This window comes from Moschus berezovskii, chromosome 5 (genome assembly GCF_049115385.1).
Source record: "Moschus berezovskii isolate FMDL1 chromosome 5, NW_MosBer_1.0, whole genome shotgun sequence".
NCBI classification, from domain to species: domain Eukaryota; kingdom Metazoa; phylum Chordata; class Mammalia; order Artiodactyla; family Moschidae; genus Moschus; species Moschus berezovskii.
In genome coordinates, this window is record NC_142464.1 from 50,272,201 (window position 1) to 50,295,579 (window position 23,379).

General features: G+C 42.5%; 1 protein-coding gene and 1 pseudogene across 3 annotated transcripts in view; both read right to left on the minus strand.

The window, feature by feature from the left end:
* ADGRA3 (adhesion G protein-coupled receptor A3) overlaps positions 1–23,379 on the minus strand; it is a 138,916-nt gene that overhangs the window by 85,047 nt on the left and 30,490 nt on the right. For all 3 annotated transcript variants that reach the window (XM_088836263.1, XM_055433952.2, XM_055433955.2), the window contains exons 2-3: positions 15,786–15,857; positions 496–567 (exon numbers count right to left, since the gene is read on the minus strand). In XM_088836263.1, the coding sequence (XP_088692389.1) occupies positions 496–567; positions 15,786–15,857 (144 nt within the window). The remainder of the gene's footprint in view (positions 1–495; positions 568–15,785; positions 15,858–23,379) is intronic.
* LOC148777827 (multifunctional methyltransferase subunit TRM112-like protein pseudogene) lies at positions 14,332–15,552 on the minus strand (annotated as a pseudogene).

The window sequence follows — 23,379 nt, forward strand, 5'->3', positions numbered from 1 at the left end:
ATAAAATATAAGCACTCTCACAAAGTAGTTGTGACAAGAACATGATAAGGAAAGCAAGAGTGCTTCGTCTTGAAAGTAATAAAAACTGGTCTTTGGGTTTTGAAATAACATATAGATAAAATATATAGAAAATAGGAAAAATAGTGAAGATTTTTAAATCATTAATAGAAAGAGGCCTCAATTTTTAGGGCATTTACAATAGATTGTTTAAATGCATTCATAAGTTGAAACTCATCTACAGATTATGTCCACTGGCAAAGCCAACCATAATGATTTTATTACCATAAGAGGGATGCAACCATCTACCACCAACAAATCAAACTGCTGTATAAATAAACTGCCTTCTGAGCTACTTACATTAAACAGTCTGCTTTTCTAGATGAATTTCTAAAAATTATTAAAAAGCCACTTTTTGATCGTGTTAAAGTTTGAAGTATGATAAGTTACTTAAAAAGGAATGGTTCAAATTCTTAAGCCAGCAATTCAAACACTTACAATCTTTTTAGCGATGACAGTCCCCAAAAGGCACCTGGGTCTATACTACTAATAAGATTGTTTCGGAGGTCCCTGTTAAAGACAAAATAAAAGTTACTTACATCTCAACACTGTAAGAAATATTTAGACACTTACCTGCTATACAGAAATATACTGCACTTTACCTGCTATACAGAAAACAGCAATGATAGTAATAGGAATGGGAGGAAACTGAGGCCAAACTGGCTAAGCTAAAATCAGCCCAGTAGTAAGTGGCAGAGCAAGAATTCAAAATCTAGAAATCTGGTTCTGAAGCCATTTGTGTTAAGCAATATAGAATAAAGGTATACGTCAAAAAGATATGCATCTTAGTATTACTCCAATTCAAAGTTATGAATAAGACTAGGTGACAATCTTATATATTTTTTTACTGCTTCTTCCTTAGTATGTTATACATTAGTTATCAAAATAAATCAGACTGTATTGGTGACAAGCATAATTAAATTAAAAATTTTCAAATCGTTTTCAAAACTATACACTCTAAAATTCACGTCATTTGGTTGTTAATATTTTTTCCTCCCAGGACTTCTAAGGCTAGGGTTTCTATAAAATAACGTGTTATTTCACAGTATATAGCTCAAAACCGGAGAAGGCAATGGCAAGCCACTCCAGTGCTCTTGCCTGGAAAATCCCATGGATGGAGGAGCCTGGTAGGCTGCAGTCCGTGGGGTCGCTAAGGGTCGGACACGACTGAGCGACTTCACTTTCACTTTTCACTTTCACACATTGGAGAAGGAAATGGCAACCCACTCCAGTGTTCTTGCCTGGATAATCCCAGGGACAGGGGAGCCTGGTGGGCTTCCGTCTATGGGGTCGCACAGAGTCGGACACGACTGAAGTGACTTAGCAGCAGTAGCAGCTCAAAACCAAGATCCACCAGTTCTCTATGCAATGGCATCTGATAGCAATCAAAACTGACAGCAGTGCCCCCTCTAACCATGTGGAATACGTTCCAAGACTCCCAGTGGATGCCTTAAACCAAAAATAGTGCCAAATATTTTATATACTATGTCTTTTTTCTATACACACATATCTATGACAAAATTTGTAAATTAGGCACAGTAAGAGATTAATAATTAAATAGAATTATAACAATATGATAAAAGTTTATAAAATCAGTCTTTCTCTTTAAAAATATCTTACTGTACAAATGCAATGCCTTTTCCATTTTTCCCAGTGGTATAGAACCCACCTGCCAATACAGGAGATATAAGAGATAAAGGTTTGATCCCTGGGTCAGGAAGATCCCCAGGAGGAGGGCATGGCAACCCACTCCAGTATTCATGCCTGGGAAATCCCACGGACAGAGGAACCTGGCAGGCTACAGTCCATAGGGTTGTACAGAGTCAGACACGACCAAGTGACTTAAAATGCACGCAATGCCTTTTCCCTCAGCACTTAACACACACTGTGGCCATAACTTTTGCAATGTGAGATATAACAGCAAAAGCAGTACAAATTTTTTTGGTCACAATTTCAGAGAGAAGATTCATTGCTACCATGGATCTTAGCAACCTCAGCATAGTTTTTTTCTTTCCTTATTAAGTCAAGAACTTTCACCATTTAACTTAAAGGAGTGTCTTCTCTTCAGCACATCCAAACAGTCAGCATCAGCACGCTCGTGCTTTGGGGCTGTTACTGAGTAAAATGAGGGTGACCCAAACAGAAACAGATACCTTGACAACAGATCTGATAACCGGAATGGGCACTAAGGGACTGAGGAGCAGGATATGCGGGACAAAGGGCTGATTCACGCCCGGGATGGGGTGGGGTGAGATTTCATCACACTGTTCAGAATGGTGTGTAACTTAAAACATAGGAATTGTGTATTTCTGGAAGTTTCCATTTAATATTTTCCACCTGTAGTTGACCATGAGTAAAAAAAACTGGGTACTCGGCCCTCCCATGCCAGCACACCACCACTGGGGGCAGCAGTGAGCATCATAGCCAGATCCTTCCTCCAGGGCAGATTTGGCCCATCACTAAAGGTTCTGCCTGGGCTTCCCTTGTGGCTCAGCAGGTAAAGAATCCACCTGCAATGCAGGAAACCTGGGTTCAATCCCTGGGTTGCGAAGATCTGGAGAAGGGAAAGGCTACCCACTCCAGTATTCTGGCCTGAAGAATTCCACGGACTGTATAGTCCATGGGGTCACAAAGAGTCAGACATACCTGAGCGACTTTCACTTTCAAAGGTTCTGCTTGGGCTCAGCTGAAACTCTCCAGTCACCCCACACAAGCGTCCAGCTAATATCTGTAGAGAGCGATCCTCAGCCGCAGGAGCACTGAGAAGAACAGTGGCCCACTTCCCCCAGGTCAGCCAATGGCTGGCCCGCAGTTCAACTCTACTAGACACCCAAAGTGGGCCCATTCATCAGGACTCACTCATAACCTTGCCCACTGGAGGCCTGAGTGGCCTCTGGTCATCTCAGAGCACCGCAGGTCAGAATGTGAACAGAAACCCTTCCCAACTTCTCTTCACCTGGGATTCTTTCCCAAAAAAAGGCACACTGCCCTTTCCATGTATGTGTGAGCTTCTGACATCAACCCTCCTAATTATCCATCACTATTCTCGTAACTGGACTTCCGAGGTAGTGCTAGTGGTAAAGAACCCGTGTGCCAAAGCAGCAAACATAAGAGATCCAGGACGGATCCCTGGGTCGGGAAGATCCCTGGAGGAGGGCACAGCAATCCACGCCAGTATTCGTGCCTAGAGAATCCCATGGACACAGAAACCTCAGGGGCTACAGTCCATAGGGTCTCAAAGAGTTGGACAAGACTAAAGTGACTTACACCCCCCACCGCCCCCACACACACACTGAGCTGGTGAAACAATGCAGAAATGCAAAGGGCAATACAAACCCAGGGTAGCAGGTACCTCTCGGATCCTTTAGTACCTCACGTATTTGTAAAAAGCTTTCCTGAAAGCAGATCCTGGACCACTGGTGACGCCTGTCATCACAACACTGCGGTGACATGTCTCTGGGATCATTTGTCACTACTGCCCTATTGTGGGCAGTCTAGCCTGTGAGAAGCAGCCTAAACTACTCAACAGAAAAATACTCAGTTCACTTCCTCAAGCATCTGACCTGTTTGGTCCACTGGTGATTAAGAAAAGGACACTGAGGAAGTCTTACTGTAGTGGATTCAGATCCGTGTGTTTCCTGTCATCCAGTGAGGGAGGCATGTTCAATTTTACTGACATCAGCTGATGAAAACTAACAGTAGTATGGCCTGCTTCATAACAAGCTCTTTTCCCTTAATGGCTCATTCTAACTATCAATACAGACAAAGCTGCACCACTAGGACTGGTTTGTAAGCAGGTTTCCTGGTAATTTCACAAAAACAGCCTGATGAAACCGGCTCTCTGCTCCTCACAGCACTGGTCAGTCCCTGTTGTAAACCCAGCACTCTCCATGTGCCATCCACACTGACTTCCTGTGCTCTCAATGCTGTTTCATACCGGGTGATGGAGGTGAACCAGAAATTCTCAAGAACTCTTCTCTGGAGGCAGAATCAGTGAATCCTGTGCATATAAACATCTGCCAGCAAACCCTGTTCTGCCATCTCCATGTCTCACTGCCAACCTTATGCATTAGGCATTCTTCTGTAAGCTAGCAGCAAAACTGTAATCCCACTCCACCCGCCGTACAAATCAGAGCCAGGTTCTTCTAAATGAAACTGAACCCCCAAGTACCTTGCAATTCTATAAATATAGGAAACATTCTTTAAACATAGTATAGAGTCTGTTCTGGTTACCATTACTAAATAAGTATTTCATTAATCAGAACTCAGATTTTATGTTCCACAAAGATGGGGCCTTTGGGAGGCGAATAGGTCATAAGAGTAGAGACTTCATGAATGAGGTTGCTTGCTTACTTGCTAAGTCACTTCAGTCATGTCCGATTCTGTGCGATCCCATAGACGGCAGCCCACCAGGCTCTCCCATCCCTGGGATTCTCCAGGTAAGAACACTGCAGTAGGTTGCCATTTCCTTCTCCAATGCATGAAAGTGAAAAGTGAAAGTGAAGTCGCTCAGTCATGTCCGACTCTGTGCGACCCCATGGACTGCAGCCTACCAGGCTCCTCCATCCATAGGATTTTCCAGGCAAGAGTACTGGAGTGGGGTGCCATTGCCTTTTCCGATGAATGAGGTTAAAGGCTTTATAAAAGAGACCCAGAGAGCTCCTGCTTCCCCTTCCACCACATGAGAGAGACTGCAGCAAAAAGACGGCCAAGTAGGAAGTGGGCCCTCACCAGACACCAAACCTGTCAGAACCTTGATCTTGTACTTCTCAGCCTCCAGAACTGAGAGATATACATGTCTGCTGTTCATAAGCCACCCAGCTCAAGGCATCTCGTTACAGCAGCCAGAATGGGCTGAGACAGATGATAAATGGATGGAAAAGTAAACCATGGCTGAGAGACAGGATTATACTATCTGACCTTCACCATAAAAGTCTTTTTAGTCAATTAGAGCTAGCCACAAAATCATTAGGATATTCATAGTCAGACAATGCAGAAACTGCTGCATCTCATTCATAAGCACTAATATTTCTCAATAAAAGTAGAAGGTCAATGATATCTGCAATTGACTTTCAAATAATTCAGCAAACATGTATATGTAGGCACACTCCAATATAAAGGAAAACAATAATGACATGTTGTTATTAACGACTGAGTAGGTAAATTGGTAATGTGGGAAATTACTACATCATTCTTTCAATGTTCTGTATGTTGATAATTTTAATACAAATTTTGTTCCCACTATTTGTAGTCCCATGAATTACAACTAGTCCTCAGGCTCAATTTATTAGTTCTCATCTCCCTGGCCCCCTCCCCTGTCACAACCGACCCCAGTTCTTTATTGCAAAGATATGATTTTAGGAAAAATCTGAATCAATGTTTTTGACCTATATAAGCAAAAAAGTTCTGCAAAAAAGAAATATGCAATGTCAGTTCTATTTTTTTTGAAGAAATACACAATGTCAGTTCTATTCCTTTAAAACATATGTTTCATTTATCAGATTTTAAAGAGTATCTACAACAGGAAGTGATTTAGCTAAAGCAGTACATAAATTTGTGGTCAATGATGTACTGCATGTGTTTCTACAAAATACCTCTCATGAATAACCGAGGACTATAATATGATTTAAAGATGCACTTTTTCTTCAATAATAAAAAATCTTTGACATATTATATAATATTTAATAATAGCCATATTAATCAGGCATTGCCAAAAGATATTTATAGTCAAATTCTTTCATTTAACATTGCCCTCCTCCTCCCTGCGGTTCAGTTCAGTTCAGTCGCTCAGTCGTGTCCGACTCTCCGCGACCCCATGAATCACAGCACGCCAGGCCTCCCTGTCCATCACCAACTCCCGGAGTACACTCAAACTCATATCCACAGAGTCGGTGATGCCATCCAGCCATCTCATTCTCCGTCGTCCCCTTCTCCTCCCGCCCCCAACCTTTCCCAGCATCAGAGTCTTTTCCAGTGAGTCAACTCGTCGCATGAGGTGGCCAAAGTATTGGAGTTTCAGCTTTAGCATCAGTCCCTCCAATGAACATCCAGGATTGATCTCCTTTAGAATGGACTGGTTGGATCTCCTTGCAGTATAAGGGACTCTCAAGAGTCTTCTCCAACACCACAGTTCAAAAGCATCGATTCTTCGGCGATCAGCTTTCTTCACAGTCCAACTCTCACATCCATACATGACCACGGGAAAAACCATTGCCTTGACTAGACGGACCTTGGTTGGCAAAGTAATGTCTCTGCTTTTTAATATACTATCTAGGTTGGTCATAACTTTCCTTCCAAGGAGCAAGCGTCTTTTAATTTCATGGCTGCAATCAGCATCTGCAGTGATTTTGGAGCCCAAAAAAACAAAGTCTGACACTGTTTCCACTGTTTTTCCATCTATTTCCCATGAAGTGATGGGACCAGATGCCATGATCTTTGTTTTCTGAATGTTGAGCTTCAAGCCAACCTTTTCACTCTCCTCTTTCACTTTCATCAAGAGGCCTTTGAGTTCCTCTTCACTTTCTGCCATAAGGGTGGTGTCATCTGCATATCTGAGGTTATTGATATTTCTCCCGGCAATCTTGATTCCAGCTTGTGCTTCTTCCAGCCCAGCGTTCCTCATGATGTACTCTGCATATAACCCACAACTTCCCTAGTCAACACAAGTCTGAGTTGAGGATATACAGCTAAATCTGAATTTAAATTAAAATTTAAATCATTAAAATATGAATGAAAAGGCACACAAGAACTGCATAAACAAAATCAAAGGAATATCTTACCAGTTGTTAAAAGAGCTCAGTCTTTCTTCCCTGGTGGGAGAGTGGATAAGAATCTGCATGCCCATGCAGGGGACACAGGTTCCAACCCTAGGTTGGGAAGATGCTACACCCTGTGGGCAACTAAAGCCTGTGTGCCACAACTACTTTCTCTGAGGCAATAAAATCATCACCACCCCTCTCTAGGCTCACAACTGTTATCTGTAGCCCAACCTCACCATTCCCTTGAGTTCCCTACTGCATACACAGCTGTCTAACTCAACACCTACATCTGGACATCTCACAGACACCTCAAACACCAACACAGTATCAGGAGCTCGAGTTTGTGCTTTATCAAGTCCTCCCAAGTGTTTCTATGCACACAAACTTGGAAAACCACCAGTCCAGGTGAGGGCACTAGTCTCTAAACAGAGATTATGGGCTTTAAATTACCTTATATTTAACACTTCCCTGAAGGCTCAAAAACAAAAAGGTCTGTCTAGTCAAGGCTATGGCTCTTCCAGTGGTCATGTACGGATGTGAGAGTTGGACTATAAAGAAAGCTGAGCGCCGAAGAATTGATGCTTTTGAACTGTGGTGTTGGAGAAGACTCTTGAGAGTCCCTTGGACTGTAAGGAGATCCAACCAGTCCATTCTAAAGGAGATCAGTCCTGGGTGTTCATTGGAAGGACTGATGTTGAAGCTGAAACTCCAATACTTTGGCCACCTGTTGCGAAGAGCTGACTCATTGGAAAAGACCCTAATGCTGGGAAAGATTGAGGGCAGGAGGAGAAGGGGACGACAGAGGATCAGATGGTTGGTTGGCATTACCAACTCGATGGACATGAGTTTGGGTAAACTCCGGGAGTTGGTGATGGACAGGGAGGTCTGGCATGCTGCGTTGGACAGTGACTGAACTGAAAGCTCAGTTGGTAAAGAATCTGCCTGCAACACAGAAGACCCCATTTCGAGTCCTAGGTCGGGAAGATCCACTGCAGAAGGGATAGGCTACCCATTCCAGTATTCTTGGGCTTCCTTTGTGGCTCAGCTGGTAGACTCTGCCTGCAATGCGGGAGACCTGGCTTCTATCTCTGGGTTGGGAAGATACCCTGGAGGAGGGAAAGGCTACCCACTCCAGTATTCTGGCCTGTAGAATTCCATGGACTGTAGAGTTCATGCAGTTGCAAAAAGTCGGACACAACTGAGCGACTTTCATTTCACTTCCCTACTACCCCCTTATCCCAGCCCCTCATTCCAGCAACCAGAGAATCTGCTTACAGTACATGCGTGTTAAGTCACTTCAGTCACATCCAACTCTTTGAGACCCAGTGGATCAAAGCCTGCCAGGCGCCTCTGTCCAAGGGATTCTCCAGGCAAGAATGCTGGAGTGGGTTGCTATGCCCTTCTCCAAGGGACTGTTCAGACCCAGGAATCAAATCTGCATCTCTTTCATCTCCTGTGCTAGCAGACAGGTTGTTTACCACTAGCACCACCTGGGAAGCCCCTCTGCTCACAGTCAGTCAGTCAGTTCAGTTCAGTCACTCAGTCATGTCCAACTCTTTACAGCACGCCAGGCCTCCCTGTCCATCAGAAACCCTTGGAGCTCACTCAAACTCATGTCCATCGAGTCAGTAATGCCATCCAACCATCTCATTCTCTGTTGTCCCCTTCTCCTCCTGCCCTCAATCTTTCCCAGCATCAGGGTCTTTTCCAGTGAGTCAGTTCTTCCCATCAGGTGGCCAAAGTATTGGAGCTTTAGCTTCAGCATCAGTCCTTCCAATGAATAGTCAGTACTGACTTCCTTTAGAATGGACTGGTTGCAGTCCATGGGACTCTCAAGAGTCTTCTCCAACATCACAGTTCAAAAGCATCAATTCTTCAGTGCTCAGCTTTCTTTACAGTCCAACTCTCACATCCATACATGACTACTGCTCAGAGTAGCTCACAGTAAAACCCAAGGTCCTTACAACAACCCTCTAGAATCTGTCCCACCAATACCTCTTTGGCCTCACTCTGGTCTCCTTGCCGCTCCTCAAACACAACCAACACGTTTCACAGCACAGCTTTTGCACCTACAGGTCCGGCTGCCGATAGTATTCTTTCCTCAAGGCTCAATCACTTGCTCTAAGCCTTCACACTATCACCATACAAAACTCAAATATATAGTGCATAGGTGTGCAAACGCCACTCCCTGCTGTATGTTTCTTTACCCATAGTACAGTCATTCCTTTAGTTCCAGGACCCCCACAAACACCAACATCCAGACATTTAAGTCCTTTACGTAAAATGGTATAGTAGAGTCAGTCCTCCATACCATGCAGGATGGAACCTGGAGCAGGGGGACCTGTACTTATGCTATCAATTTGCTTGCTATGTTTATTCTATTTCTCCCCATCACAACATAAACTCTTTAAGACAGGACCTTTGACAACAGAGGTTTGGGATTCAGTAATGAATCCCAATCCTAAAACAGTGTGGGAAATTAATAAATATCTGCTGAACAAATTTAGATTAGCTACTCAGGAAAGTCTTAATAATGATTGAGACAATACTTGTACCAAGCCTTGATATTAGACCATTTACCTTTTCAATGGTTTTAATTAACATGATACAATAAGTCTACATCAGTTATCCATGGCACACACTTTTAAAAGAATTCAAATTAATCTTTTAAAAAAGTAGATCAGCAGTCCTGCGCTGCGGAGAGCAATGAGGTGGGCGCCAACAGCCGGTGCTGCGGGGCGGGAGGCAGCGCAGAAACAGAGCATCTAGGGGGTGACCTAGCTAGGGCCCGGGTATTTATAAAAAAAAAAAAAAAGTAGATCATAACTAGGAAACTAATTTCCAAGATGTCAGAAAGAGGCGTTATGTCCTAAAAATAAAAACCCCAAACTCTAAAGAAAAACTCAAAAGAATTTAAAAAACTAAAAAGCCTCTTGATGAAAGTGAAAGAGGAGAGTGAAAAGGTTGGCTTGAAGCTCAACATTCAGAAAACAAAGATCATGGCATCTGGTCCCATCACTTCATGGGAAACAGATGGAAAAACAGTGGAAACAGTGGCTGACTTTATCTTTTTGGGCTCCAAAATCACTGCAGATGCTGACTGCAGCCATGAAATTAAAAGACGCTTACTCCTTGGAAGGAAAGTTATGACCAACCTAGATAGTATATTAAAAAGCAGAGACATTACTTTGCCAACAAAGGTCCGTCTAGTCAAGGCTATGGTTTTTCCCTTGGTCATGTATGCATGTGAGAGTTGGACTGTGAAGAAAGCTGATGGCCAAAGAATTGATGCTTTTGAACTGTGGTGTTGGAGAAGACTCTTGAGAGTCCCTTGGACTGCAAGGAGATCCAACCAGTCCATTCTAAAGGAGATCAGTCCTGGGTGTTCATTGGAAGGACTGATGCTGAAGCTGAAACTGCAATACTCTGGCCACCTCATGCGACGAGTTGACTCACTGGAAAAGACTCTGATGCTGGGAAAGGTTGGGGGCGGGAGGAGAAGGGGACGACAGAGAATGAGATGGCTGGATGGCATCACCGACTCGATGGACATGACTTTGAGTGAACTCCAGGAGTTGGTGATGGACAGGGAGGCCTGGCGTGCTGTCATTCATGGGGTCGCGGAGAGTCGGACACGACTGAGTGACTGAACTGAACTGAAGAGTATGGATATGCATAACTGATTCACTTTGCTGTATACCTGAAAGTAACACAACAATGAAAATCAACTATACACAAATAAAAATGTTTAAAGAAAAGTGCACACACCACACACTCTGCTACTTTCTTATGAGGGACAAAAGCAAATACAAATGATGGACAACAAGAAAGCTCCCAAACGAAAACCAAACATTTGGAAGAACGATTTGGTAAGCCTGAAGAAAAAGATTCCATTCTAGATGGAGTTTGTAAGGAGTGTGTCCACCCGTACCAGTGTTACTTTGTGGAAAAAAAGAGAATCCACTCTTCAACCCAAAAGAACTGCCAAGATGGCTTGCCTTGCAGGTTTTACTTCATCTCTGGGGCACACACGCTAGCTAGTTCAACCAGCCAGCCCCTACCATTCTACTCCATGCACCCTACCCAGCACTCCAAAGCCCATCTCTTATTCTGCATGGCCTGGCTACAGGAATTTTAAGGCCAGACTTTTACAGTTTTGGCCCTAGTCTGAATAATTCCTTGACTTACCATTTGCTTTTTATACCACATCCCATTCTAGGAAGTGTTAAAGGAATAAGTCTGCTACACTGTTTTCAGGTAATTTTTGAAAGATTTGAAAATGATGTCATTTACACAAACAAGAAGTTATTTATCCAGATAGCTCGGTCTTAAGTTGGGTTCCCAGAAGCAGCCCAGGACACTTCTCAAGTACGTCCTGGCAACCAGCAGGATTCTGCGGAGACAGCGCCCTCTCTCTACTAACAAACCCCAAGCCTATCCTGCTGCTCCCTGGGGAAACCCTTCGATAAACCCTTCGACAGACAGTCCTAGCCCACACACTTCAATGGCTACGCGCTCAACTCTCCTGCTCCCACGTCATGCTGGGTCCTGGGAAATCTGGGATTTTGCTTCCCCAGGGTGGAGGCCTCAGATGCCCCTTTGGATCCAGAACACTATACTGACCTTCACGTGATCTTTTCCCCTGTCTTTTTGCCTGTCTCCCCCTCATCCCAAGTAGGAACAGGGAGGAAGGCAAAAACAGAGCCCTTTCCTGGGGACCAACCAATATTAAGCTCTGTCTACACTCCCTCTAACTCTCCAATTAGCCCACAGAGTATGTATCAAGGTAAGGAATAATTTTTCACATCTACTGAAACCTCTTTTCTACATTTGGACTAGGACTTCAGGAACTCACTGGTCAGAGTCCTTTTTTCTGTTCTGTTATCCATTCTCCTGAGGCAGAGCAATTAGAAAACAGGTAAGGAAAATATACATGGGTTAATCTCTCAAAATACTACATCACTGCCACAGGCTGAATTGTGTACCCCCGGATTTCCTATGTTGAGGTCAAAACCCCCAGTACCACAATGCTGTCCACACTTCTGATGTGCGTGAACCACCAGAGCAATCCTGGTGCCAAAAGTAACTTATGTTTCTGAACACAAGAGACACCACAGCACCCTGGAGTGCCCATTACCCTTCCCTGGGAAAGGGCAAACCTCGCTAATCCTGCATCACTGAGCACCTATATGAGGGCCTGATCCTGTGCTGTGTGTGACAGGGTATCTGTCAGGCATGATGACTTTTATTACAAGGAACAGAAAACTAAACAGGATCACGCGGCCTCTTACGACTAACAGTCCAGAGGGAGTCCTGCTGCAGGGAGGTCGTGCCAGCTCCCCTCCACTCACCCATCGGACCTACCCCACTCTCCTCCGTGCCGTCAGCTCTGGCCCAAGCCCGCAGCATGGCGGCTTCTGTACCAGAAGTACAACCATCTTTCTGATGACAGGGAGGAAACTCCTCTCCCCAAAGCCCCAGGCAAATCTCAACTGGATTCAACTGGGTCAGATACCCATTGCTGGACCAGTGACCATGGAATGTGTGTGGAAGGTTTTCTCAAGGAAAGGCCTGGACAAGAGGTGCGGCTAGCATCCTCGGAAGCAAACAGACAATGTGGAACAAGACAGGAAGCCTCGAATGAAAACAGAAAAAAAAAAAAAAATCTGAGAATTAAGCACTACTGTGTAAAGATCATTTTATAGGTGTGTATGTGTACACATATGTGTGTATATACACGATTATATGCACACATGAATGCACTGCTCTATATAAATGTATATATATGTAAACGCATATACTGCACAAGTAAATGCAAACCCATTGCTATATATGTATATGTAAATGAGTAGAGGGGAGCTGGAAGGCCCTCAGTTCAGTCCAGTCGCTCAGTCATGTCCGACTCTTTGTGACCCCATGAATCACAGCACGCCAGGCCTCCCTGTCCATCACCAACTCCCGGAGTTCACTCAAACTCATGTCCATCGAGTCGGTGATGCCATCCAGCCATCTCATTCTCTGTCGTCCCCTTCTCCTCCTGCCACCAATACTTCCGAGCATCAGAGTCTTTTCCAGAGAGTCAACTTGTCACATGAGGTGGCCAAAGTATTGGAGTTTCAGCTTTAGCATCAGTCCTTCCAATGAACACCCAGGATTGATCTCCTTGCAGTCCAAGGGACTCTCAAGAGTCTTCTCCAGCACCACAGTTCAAAAGCATCAATTCTTTGGCGATCAGCTTTCTTCACAGTCCAACTCTCACATCCATACATGACCACGGGAAAAACCATAGCCTTGACTAGACGGACCTTTGTTGGCAAAGTATAACCTAATTTAAAGACATTTGATCTCGATGAAAGAAAAAGATGAAGAATTTCAGATGCTATGTGATTAAATAACACATTTGAGATCAAAGCAATAAAGTCCTGTGGGAATCAGTTGTGGGAGAAGATACCAAGTGAAACGGTCAAGGAAAGGCCACACAGAAGTAGAGAAAAGGAAGAAATAAGAACTAAGAAAATGAGGAAAGCCTGTTATCCAACAGAAAAGGAGATGCTCACTGTGTGACCAGCTCCCTGCTGTATCTGAAACGTTATCTGAAGTGTATGAGTAATATGGGAACTGGAAACATGTTAACAAGTAGCATTCAGCATACAAGCAAATTAAAATCCACTTTGCCTTGGTGACAAGGCAAAAAATAAGTGATACTTGTCACACATCTGATCAGAAGCAAAACTAGACCTAACTGTTAAGCAAAACAAAAGGATCATATTCAAAGACGGCTGAATAAAACATTCAGTTCAGTTCAGTCACTCCGTTGTGTCCGACTCTTTGATACCCTATGAATCACAGCACGCCAGGCCTCCTGTCCATCAACAACTCCCGGAGTTCACTCAAACTCATGTCCATCGAGTCGGTGATGCCATCCAGCCATCTCATTCTCTGTTGTCCCCTTCTCCTCCCACCCCCAATCCCTCCCAGCATCAGAGTCTTTTCCAGTAAGTCAACTCGTTGCATGAGGTGGCCAAAGTATTGGAGTTTCAGCTTTAGCATCAGTCCTTCCAATAAACACCCAGGATCGATCTCCTTTAGAATGGACTGGTTGGATCTCCTTGCAGTCCAAGGGACTCTCAAGAGTCTTCTCTAGCACCACAGTTCAAAAGCATCAATTCTTCGGCAATCCACTTTCTTCACAGTCCAACTCTCACTTCCATACATGACCAATGGAAAAACCATAGCCTTGACTAGACGGACCTCGGTTGGCAAAGTAATGTCTCTGCTTTTTAATATGCTATCTAGGTTGGTCATAACTTTCCTTCCAAGGAGTAAGAGTCTTAATTTCATGGCTGCAATCAGCATCCGCAGTGATTTTGGAGCCCAAAAAAATAAAGTCTGACACTGTTTCCACTGTTTCCCCATCTATTTCCCATGGTGATGGGACCAGATGCCATGATCTTTGTTTTCTGAATGTTGAGTTTCAAGCCAACTTTTCCACTCTCCTCTTTCACTTTCTTTTTTTTTTTTTTTTTTGGTTTTGAACCTTTAATGAGAAAAAAAATATATAATATCGAGCTCAAAAACACTGTGTGGTGTGTCACTGGGTCAAGGGTTAGGGATACACAGGATAGAACTAACAAACAAGATAACGTGTAAACAAAGATCCACACAACCAGAGTGAAAAACCGGCTCCTGGCACAGTTTAAGTCTCAGTCTCCTCATCACTCAGCAGCATATTGGGGATCCCACGGCTGATGGGGAACAGACGTCCGGACTCTGGGCACTGCAGGGTGCCCTCCAAGACCTCCACCTCCAGCAGCACGTGGTGCATCTTTCTCAGAAATTCCTCGTTATGCTCATATCCCTGAATCGGCTCTTTAGGCACCTGGATGAGATGCAGGGTGTCCGCAGCCTCCAGAAGCGCCGCCCACTCCACTTTGGGTATCATACGCACTATGAAGTCTGGGTTGAACTCCACAGGGTTGATACAGACCTCCGTGGCCTGGAGACGCAGGGGGAAGCCACGGGGCCCCACCCCCCGCACGTGCGAGCACCTCCTCTTTCACTTTCATCAAGAGGCTTTTGAAATGTGTGTTCCTCTTCACTTTCTGCCATAAGGGTGGTGTCATCTGCATATCTGAGGTTATTGATATTTCTCCCAGCAATCTTGATTCCAGCTTGTGCTTCTTCCAGCCCAGTGCTCCTCATGATGTACTCTGCATATAAGTTAAACAAGCAGGGTGACAATATACAACCTTGACGTACTCCTTTCCCTATTTGGAACCAGTCTGTTGTTCCATGTCCAGTTCTAACTGTGGCTTCCTGACCTGAATACAGGTTTCTCAAGAGGCAGGTCAGGTGGTCTAGTATTCCCATCTGTTTCAGAATTTTCCAGTTTATTGTGATCCAGAGTCAAAGGCTTTGGCATAGTCAATGAAGCAGAAATAGATGTTTTTCTGGAACTCTCTTGCTTTCTCCATGATCCAGTGGATGCTGGCATTAAGTTTATACAAAAGTACTTCCCCTTGGATGAGGTTTTTCTTAATTCTACTAAACTAACTTAGAAGGTACACACATTTCATGACAGAATTTCAAAACAGCATTGAGGCTTTAAAAGGCACAAGTCATCAAACTATGCTGCACAGCCTGTTTTGTAAGCAAAGTTACATCCACACTGATTCGTGTACGTACTGGCTGCTTTCTCCAGACAGTGGCATAACTGGGTCACGGTGACAGAGACCATACGGCCCACAAAGCCTAAATTATTTAATATCTGGCCCTGACCAAAAGCTAACCCTCCTCTGCTTTAATGTACTGCTTTTTAAAATTCAATTCTGAAAAAAAAAATAAATTCTGAGATGTTTCATAATTGGGGAAACAATTTTATTTTGAAAAGTTGATAACTTAGTAACAGACTTACATTGGAAATGTATTAAACAAAATACTAATAAGAGATGATAATAAAAGAATACTCACAATCTTTCAAGGAGACTTAACCCAGAAAATGAGCCATTCTTCAGCTCGGATATTTTATTGTTACTCAGAATCCTAAAAATGACAAAAAAAGAAGAAAAATGGTAAGTTGCCTAATGTATGTACATCATCAATATCAAAGTAATTTAGCTTGTTACGTTTAAACTACAGGAAATCTAAGAAGTCACTTATTACCCAAAGAATTTTTGAGTCGCCTGGAAAAATGGGAGCTTCCTTCTCTTTGAGAAACAACCCAACATAGCTAATGTGCACATCTTATCACATCTTAAATTGTTCTTGTTACCCTAAACCAAGACATTTGAAATAAAAAGTCAACATAAAATAGCTCTAAGTTCAGTGTAAGGATAATGAATGTCATACACATTTACAAAATTGATTTATATAAACTGAATATCTACTTAAAAACTGGAAACTTAATACAAAAAGAGCTCTAGCAAGTACTGACTTGAAAAGAAATACAGGTGGCTCACCAGTAAAGAATCGGCCTGCCAGTGCAGCGGACACTCGCTGGCTGGTTCCCTAATCCAGGAGAAGCCCACACGCCATAGAGCAACTAAGCCTATGAGCCACAACTACTGAGCCTACACGTGCTCTAGAGCCCGTGCAGAACAAGAGAAGTCACCGCAATGAGAAGCCCACACACCGTATCTGGAGCAGCCCCTGCTCACCGCAACTAGAGACGAGCCCACACAGAAACAAAGACCAGCACAGCCAATAACAGATAAATAAATAAGCTATTCTAAAAAGAGAAATACAGTATCTTCTAGATGCCATTTCAATAATACTGAGTATTATTTGTAACTTAACTATATACAAATCTGTATGTGTGAAAATATTATACATTTTGCACGCATTCACAAGCAGACACAGGTAGCTGTATTGCAATACTACAACTCATGGATTAGGAACAGTTCAGATCAGTTCACTCGCTCAGTCGTATCCTACTCTTTGTGACCCCATGAATCGCAGCACGCCAGGCCTCCCTGTCCATCACCAACTCCCGGAGTTTAACCAAACTCATGTCCATTGAGTCAGTGATGCCATCCAGCCATCTCATTCTCGGTCGTCCCCTTCTCCTCCTGTCCCCAATCCCTCCCAGCATCAGGGTCTCTTCCAATGAGTCAGCACTTCGCATGAGGTGGCCAAAGTATTGGAGTTTCAGCTTTAGCATCAGTCCTTCCAATGAACACTTTAGAATGGACTGGTTGGATCTCCTTGCAGTCCAAGGGACTCTCAAGAGTCGTCTCCAACACCACAGTTCAAAAGCATCAATTCTTCGGCGATCAGCTTTCTTCACAGTCCAACTCTCACATGCATACATGACCACGGGAAAAACCATTGCCTTGACTAGACAGACCTTGGTTGGCAAAGTAATGTCTCTGCTTTTTAATATGCTTTCTAGGTTGGTCATAACTTTCCTGCCAAGGAGTAGGCATCTTTTCATTTCCTGGCTGCAATCAGAATCTGCAGTGATTTTGGAGTCCCCAAAAATAAAGTTAGCCACTGTTTCCACTGTTTCCCCATCTATTTCCCATGAAGTGATGGGACCAGATGCCATGATCTTAGTTTTCTGAATGTTGAGCTTTAAACCAACTTTTTCACTCTCCTCTTTCACTTTCATCAAGAGGCTTTTTAGTTCCTCTTTACTTTCTGCCATAAGGGTGGTGTCATCTGCATATCTGAGGTTATTGATATTTCTCCCAGCATATGATGTCCTTTAAAAAAAACTGGAAACAAAAAAATGATTTAAAAGAAGTCCTGGTCGAGTCACCACCATGGCAGAACTTGCCTAAGAGCAGACAATGTGCACATGGTCTTGCTTTCTCTCTAGGTTTTGTAACTACGCTCCTTTTGCATCTAGGATGCCAATAAGGAATTTCCACATAGAAGGGGAAAATGTTAAAGCTACATTATTTGGGAGAGTGAAAATAACGAGATAAAATAAATGAAAAAAACAGCCTTAGAAGAGTTAAATTAATGGCTCAAGACCATACTAGGAAATGGCAGAGCTGGAACAGGAACACTGGTACACTTCACTCCAAACCCCCTGTTCTTCAATATACACCAATGCTGGTCACGAGACACCCTTACTGGCATTTTAGGCAGAAAACTCTCCATCCCACAAAGTGTTGTACAACTTCAGGGGCAGACCCTTCACACCGGGTACAGGCTGAGGGCTGCCCCCAGTCCAGAATGGGCAACACTGTACATATAAATGTTAACAGAACACCCCTGGGTCATAAGGTTTCAGGAACTCATTTTCATTCTGTTTACTCTCATCTTTCTTTAAAACAAAAGAGTCCATTATGTGTATGAAAGCAAGCAAAAAGAGATAGTCATTTGACTGCTTTTCTTTAGTTTGAAGTTAAAAAAAAAAAAAACAGCTAATGCAGATTAACATTTTACAGCATTTCTATGATAAACTCAAGCTTACGTGTGTTTGAAGCCCAGCTCTATCATGTTCAATTACACTGGTCATGAGCAAGTCACTCCATTTCTCTGTAATACAATTCCTCATTTATAAATGGGAAAAACAGTATCTATTGATACCTCATATAAATCTAGAAAGAAAGCAGAAAACACCTAACACACTCAACGAGTATAATGTTTCAGATTCTATTTCCCTGGTTCTAAGACACATATCTTCCCTCATTTTAATGTTTCTGAAGTCAAAATGTATCTGGCCATCAAAGCATATCACTATGTAGTATTTTCCCTCTCCTCCAACCTGTTACTAAAGCAAGGATAAGGCCTGAACCACTAGAATCAAGAAAAACATGGTGATCAAGAACATGCCAATTAAAACATCATTTTCTCTAATCAAAGCTGCAAAAGGACTTTAAGTAAAGTAGTAGGCATGGGCAAAAGCAAACATGGACTTGGACAAGGCCACAAAGGTCACTGTAACAGCATTTCTCCGGAAGTCCATACCCAAGCGCTACCAACCTTGCCTTCCTAAACAGGCAGGGGTCCTAAGCTAAAAAGTCATCAAAACTAACAAGAAATATATTCAATGATCTAATTTAAGCATGATTTATACCAAAGAGTTCAGCTTTTGTAAGAGGGGGACTTAAACAAATGACGGTATATCAAACAACAAAATTGTGCACATCCATTAAAAAATGATCCTTTTAAAGGAAACTTGATGAAAAGGAAAATGCTTATAATCAGTTAAAAAGCAAAGAACAAAAATGACACCACTGACTGGAAAGAATATAATGCAGAGACAAAAACGACTTGGAAAAAATATATCACAATGATCACTATCTTGGTGATGAGACTCCTACCTCTCTCTTAGTATCTATAATCTTGCAGTATTTTGAAATATCTAGAATGACTCTTCTCTTTGAAACAGACTTTGATGATAAACATAAGAATCTTAATTACCAAATAGAGCTTGAAATTGAGCTAATTTTGAGTATATCTTAGAAATAAACATTGAAGGAATATTTTATTTCTGCTGAGATTAAAAGCTCACATTTATTTACATTCAAAAAAAGGTTTATGTTGTAATTGCAACTTAAAAGGCAATAAAAGTAGTGCAAAGAACAATGTGGTTGCTATCTCAAGCTTATGAGACCTCACCAGTAATAAATGACTCAGTCTCTAACAAGTCACTTCACTTTTCTATGTAGACTTCAGTCTCATCATTTTTAAGACAGAAAAGATTAAGCAAGAATGATCTCCATTCTTACAGAAGCATCTTCCAACTTCTTTTAATTTTTTATAATTATTCATGTTGTAATGAGCAAAGCTGAAGAAACTGATGGTGACTGAGAATTTACAAGCAATGAACCAAAAGTAAGGAAATAAAGGAAAACACACAAAGCTACCAAGCTCACTGTCACCTCTATACTGTTTCAGAATGAAGAATGAAACCTACACACAGAAGTAGCTTGGGAAAAACTGCCAGGATGCAGACTGAATTACACTCAGTGAGATTTGGTATTGCTTCAGCAAAAGGCCTGCCATTTGCTCAGTCATAAAGGCTTTAGTATGATAAATTTCAGACTTTATTGACGAGAGTAAAAGGGAAGATATTTTATCACACTTAAAAAGTTATAACTGTAACCTTAAAAATATAGTTTACAACCTCATGTTAATATATTCAGTCTACATATTACTTGATGTGTTTAAGGATTTTTCCAAGAAAACAGGATCGGTATGAATAAATCTACTCTGCAGACAGTTTTTATACTCAGTTTTGAGACTGTGAAACTAGCAAGTGCATAATATCATGTATCATTATAAACCTGAAACCTATTCAAAATCAATATTTTTGCTGACACCTTTGAAATTTCAAACTTTCTAGGAGGTAACTAAATGAAAAATGTAAAACTTGACCAGAGTTACAAAGCTTATATAGATACTCATTTCTGTTCTATACTAATGATGTTACCACCACATGATCTACAGGCAACAGTCAGGAATGCTTTTATGGGTTCATGCCTCTGGAATTCAAACACAAGAAGAGTTTAATGTCCACTGCTACCATTTAACCCAGAAACAAGTTAGTTTGGTGTGTAATTTATGCCTGAAACATGGGAAAAAAAAAAGGAATAAGACAAAATGTAGACTTTTTTTTTTTAATCAAAAGGTTATGGAGCGGAAAGAAATAAAAATTCAGCATTACAATTTCTCAGTTGCATGCTATTTCAACTCCCAGAATGGAATGCTGTTCATAGCATCCACATTCTGTATGGCAGAAGACACAGAATCATTTCCCTTTTGGGAGGAACTGAAAATATATTTCAAAAGCATTAAAATTCAGAGCAAACATTAGGAATATAACTCTTAAAATCAATATAATTTCAAGAAAGAAAAAAAAAGATGGTCAAAAAAGATAAATAAGAAAAAAAAAAGATAAATAGGGTTGTGGAGAAGGCAATGGCAAGCCACTCCAGTACTCTTGCCTAGAAAATCCCATGGATGGAAGCCTGGTGGGCTGCAGTCCATGGGGTCGCTAAGGGTCGGACACGACTGAGCGACTTCACTTTCACTTTTCGCTTTCACACATTGGAGAAGGAAATGGCAACCCACTCCAGTGTTCTTGCCTGGAGAATCCCAGGGACAGGACAGCCTGGTAGGCTGCCGTCTATGGGGTCACACAGAGTCGGACACGACTGAAGTGACTTAGCAGCAACAGCAGCAGAGTGGGTTGAATGGTGTTCCTCAAAAACGTGTGAAAGTGTTAGTCATTCATTCGTGTCTGTCTCTTTGTCACTCCATGGTCTGTAGCCCACCAGGCTTCTCTGTCCATGGAATTCTCGAGGCAAGAATACTGGAGTGGGTTGCCCATTCCATTCTCCAGGGGATCTTCCCAACCCAGGGATCAAATCTGGGACTCCTGCATTGTAGGCAGACTCTTTACATACTGAGTCACCAGGGAAGACTCCAAAAGGTATACCAAGAACTTGTGAATGCTACCTTAATTAGAAAAAAAGGTATCTGCAATGAAGTTAAGGGTTTCAAGATAAAACCCCTCCTGGATTAGGCTGGGCTCTAAACACAGTGACAAGTGTCCCAGAAGAGAAAGAAAAGAGGACTCAGAGGTGCATGTGAAAACAAGGGCAGCCTCAGAAAGAGGAAAAAGAGAACATGGAAGGTAGGCAGATATACCAAAGGCTTTCCAGATCTAAGGAAAAGTGCAAACAAAACTATGTTCTTAAATGCAGTGTATTTTTAAAGCTCATTTTTTACTTTTAAAAATGCATAGCAATGTTAAAAGATACATAATATTTACAACCACTATCAAAGACAAAGGACTAATTTCCCAAATATATAAAGAGCTCTTTAAAAAAAAATCCCCAATAGAAAATCCAGCAAAGGCCGACAGATAGTTCATTGAAAGTAAACTCTGGTGGATCACAACCACAGGAAGGGATATACGGCCTTAATTACAAAAGAAGTGCAACTTACTAAAACAGGACACCATAAATCACTTATCACAACAGGGAAAAATGTGGTGACACATTTGGACACAGACAGGAATAGCCACTCACATTTAGCTATAAGTTAGTACAATCACTATGTAGGGCAAAAGTACAAATGCATATATAATATGTGATCCATTAATTCCCCTTCTGGAAATTTACCCAAAAGACATACTGTGTTGCTGTTGTTTAGTCAGTAAGTCAAGACTGACACTTCTGAGCCTGTAGCCCACCCACCAGGCACCTCTGTCCATGGGATTTCCCAATCAAGAATACTAGAGTGGATTGCCATTTACTTCTCCAAATGACATACTTGCACATGTACAAAATATAGTACATGTTAAATATTATATAATTATATATTTAGATAACAAAATTATTCATTGCTCTATTGTTTCAGTTCAGTTCAGTCGCTCAGTCGTGTCCGACTCTTTGCGACCCCATGAATCACAGCACGCCAGGCCTCCCTGTCCATCACCAACTCCCGGAGTTCACTCAAACTCATGTCCATCGAGTCGGTGATGCCATCCAGCCATCTCATTCTCTGTCGTCCCCGTCTCCTCCCACCCCCAATCCCTCCCAGCATCAGAGTCTTTTCCAGTGAGTCAACTCGTCCCATGAGGTGGCCAAAGTATTGGAGTTTCAGCTTTAGCATCAGTCCTTCCAATGAACACCCAGGATTGATCTCCTCTAGAATGGACTGGTTGGATATCCTTGCAGTCCAAGGGACTCTCAAGAGTCTTCTCCAACACCACAGTTCAAAAGCATCAATTCTTTGGTGCTCAGCTTTCTTCACAGTCCAACTCTCACATACATACATGACCACTGGAAAAACCATAGCCTTGACTAGACGGACCTTGGTTGGCAAAGTAATGTCTCTGCTTTTTTATAAAAGCTAATTACTGAATATTTTGGGGGGCTCCAAAATCACTGCAGATGCTGCCTGCAGCCAGGAAATTAAAAGACGCTTACTCCTTGGAAGGAAAGTTATGACCAACCTAGATAGCATATTAAAAAGCAGAGACATTACTTTGCCAACAAAGGTCCGTCTAGTCAAGGCTATGGTTTTTCCTGTGGTCATGTATGGATGTGAGAGTTGGACTGTGAAGAAAGCTGATCGCCGAAGAATTGATGCTTTTCAACTGTGGTGCTGGAGAACACTCTTGAGAGTCCCTTGGACTGCAGGGAGATCCAACCAGTCCATTCTAAAGGAGATCAATCCTGGGTGTTCACTGGAAGGACTGATGCTAAATCTGAAACTGCAATACTTTGGCCACCTCATGCGACGAGTTGACTCAGTGGAAAAGAGTCTGATGCTGGGAAGGATTGGGGGCGGGAGGAGAAGGGGATGACAGAGAATGAGATGGCTGGATGGCATCACCGACTCGATGGACATGAGTTGGAGTGAACTCGGGAGTTGGTGATGGACAGGGAGGCCTGGCGTGCTGTGATTCATGGGGTCGCAAAGAGTCGGTCACGACTGAGTGACTGAACTGAACTGAATATTTAAGTTGGCTCCTGGAATATGGGATTGGTTTAAGTCATCCATTAAATGGATACCATGCAGAACGCGGGGTGGGGGCACGGAGGTGGTGGCGAGGAAGCTTTTAGCTATTCATACAGATCAGACACACTGAAGACTG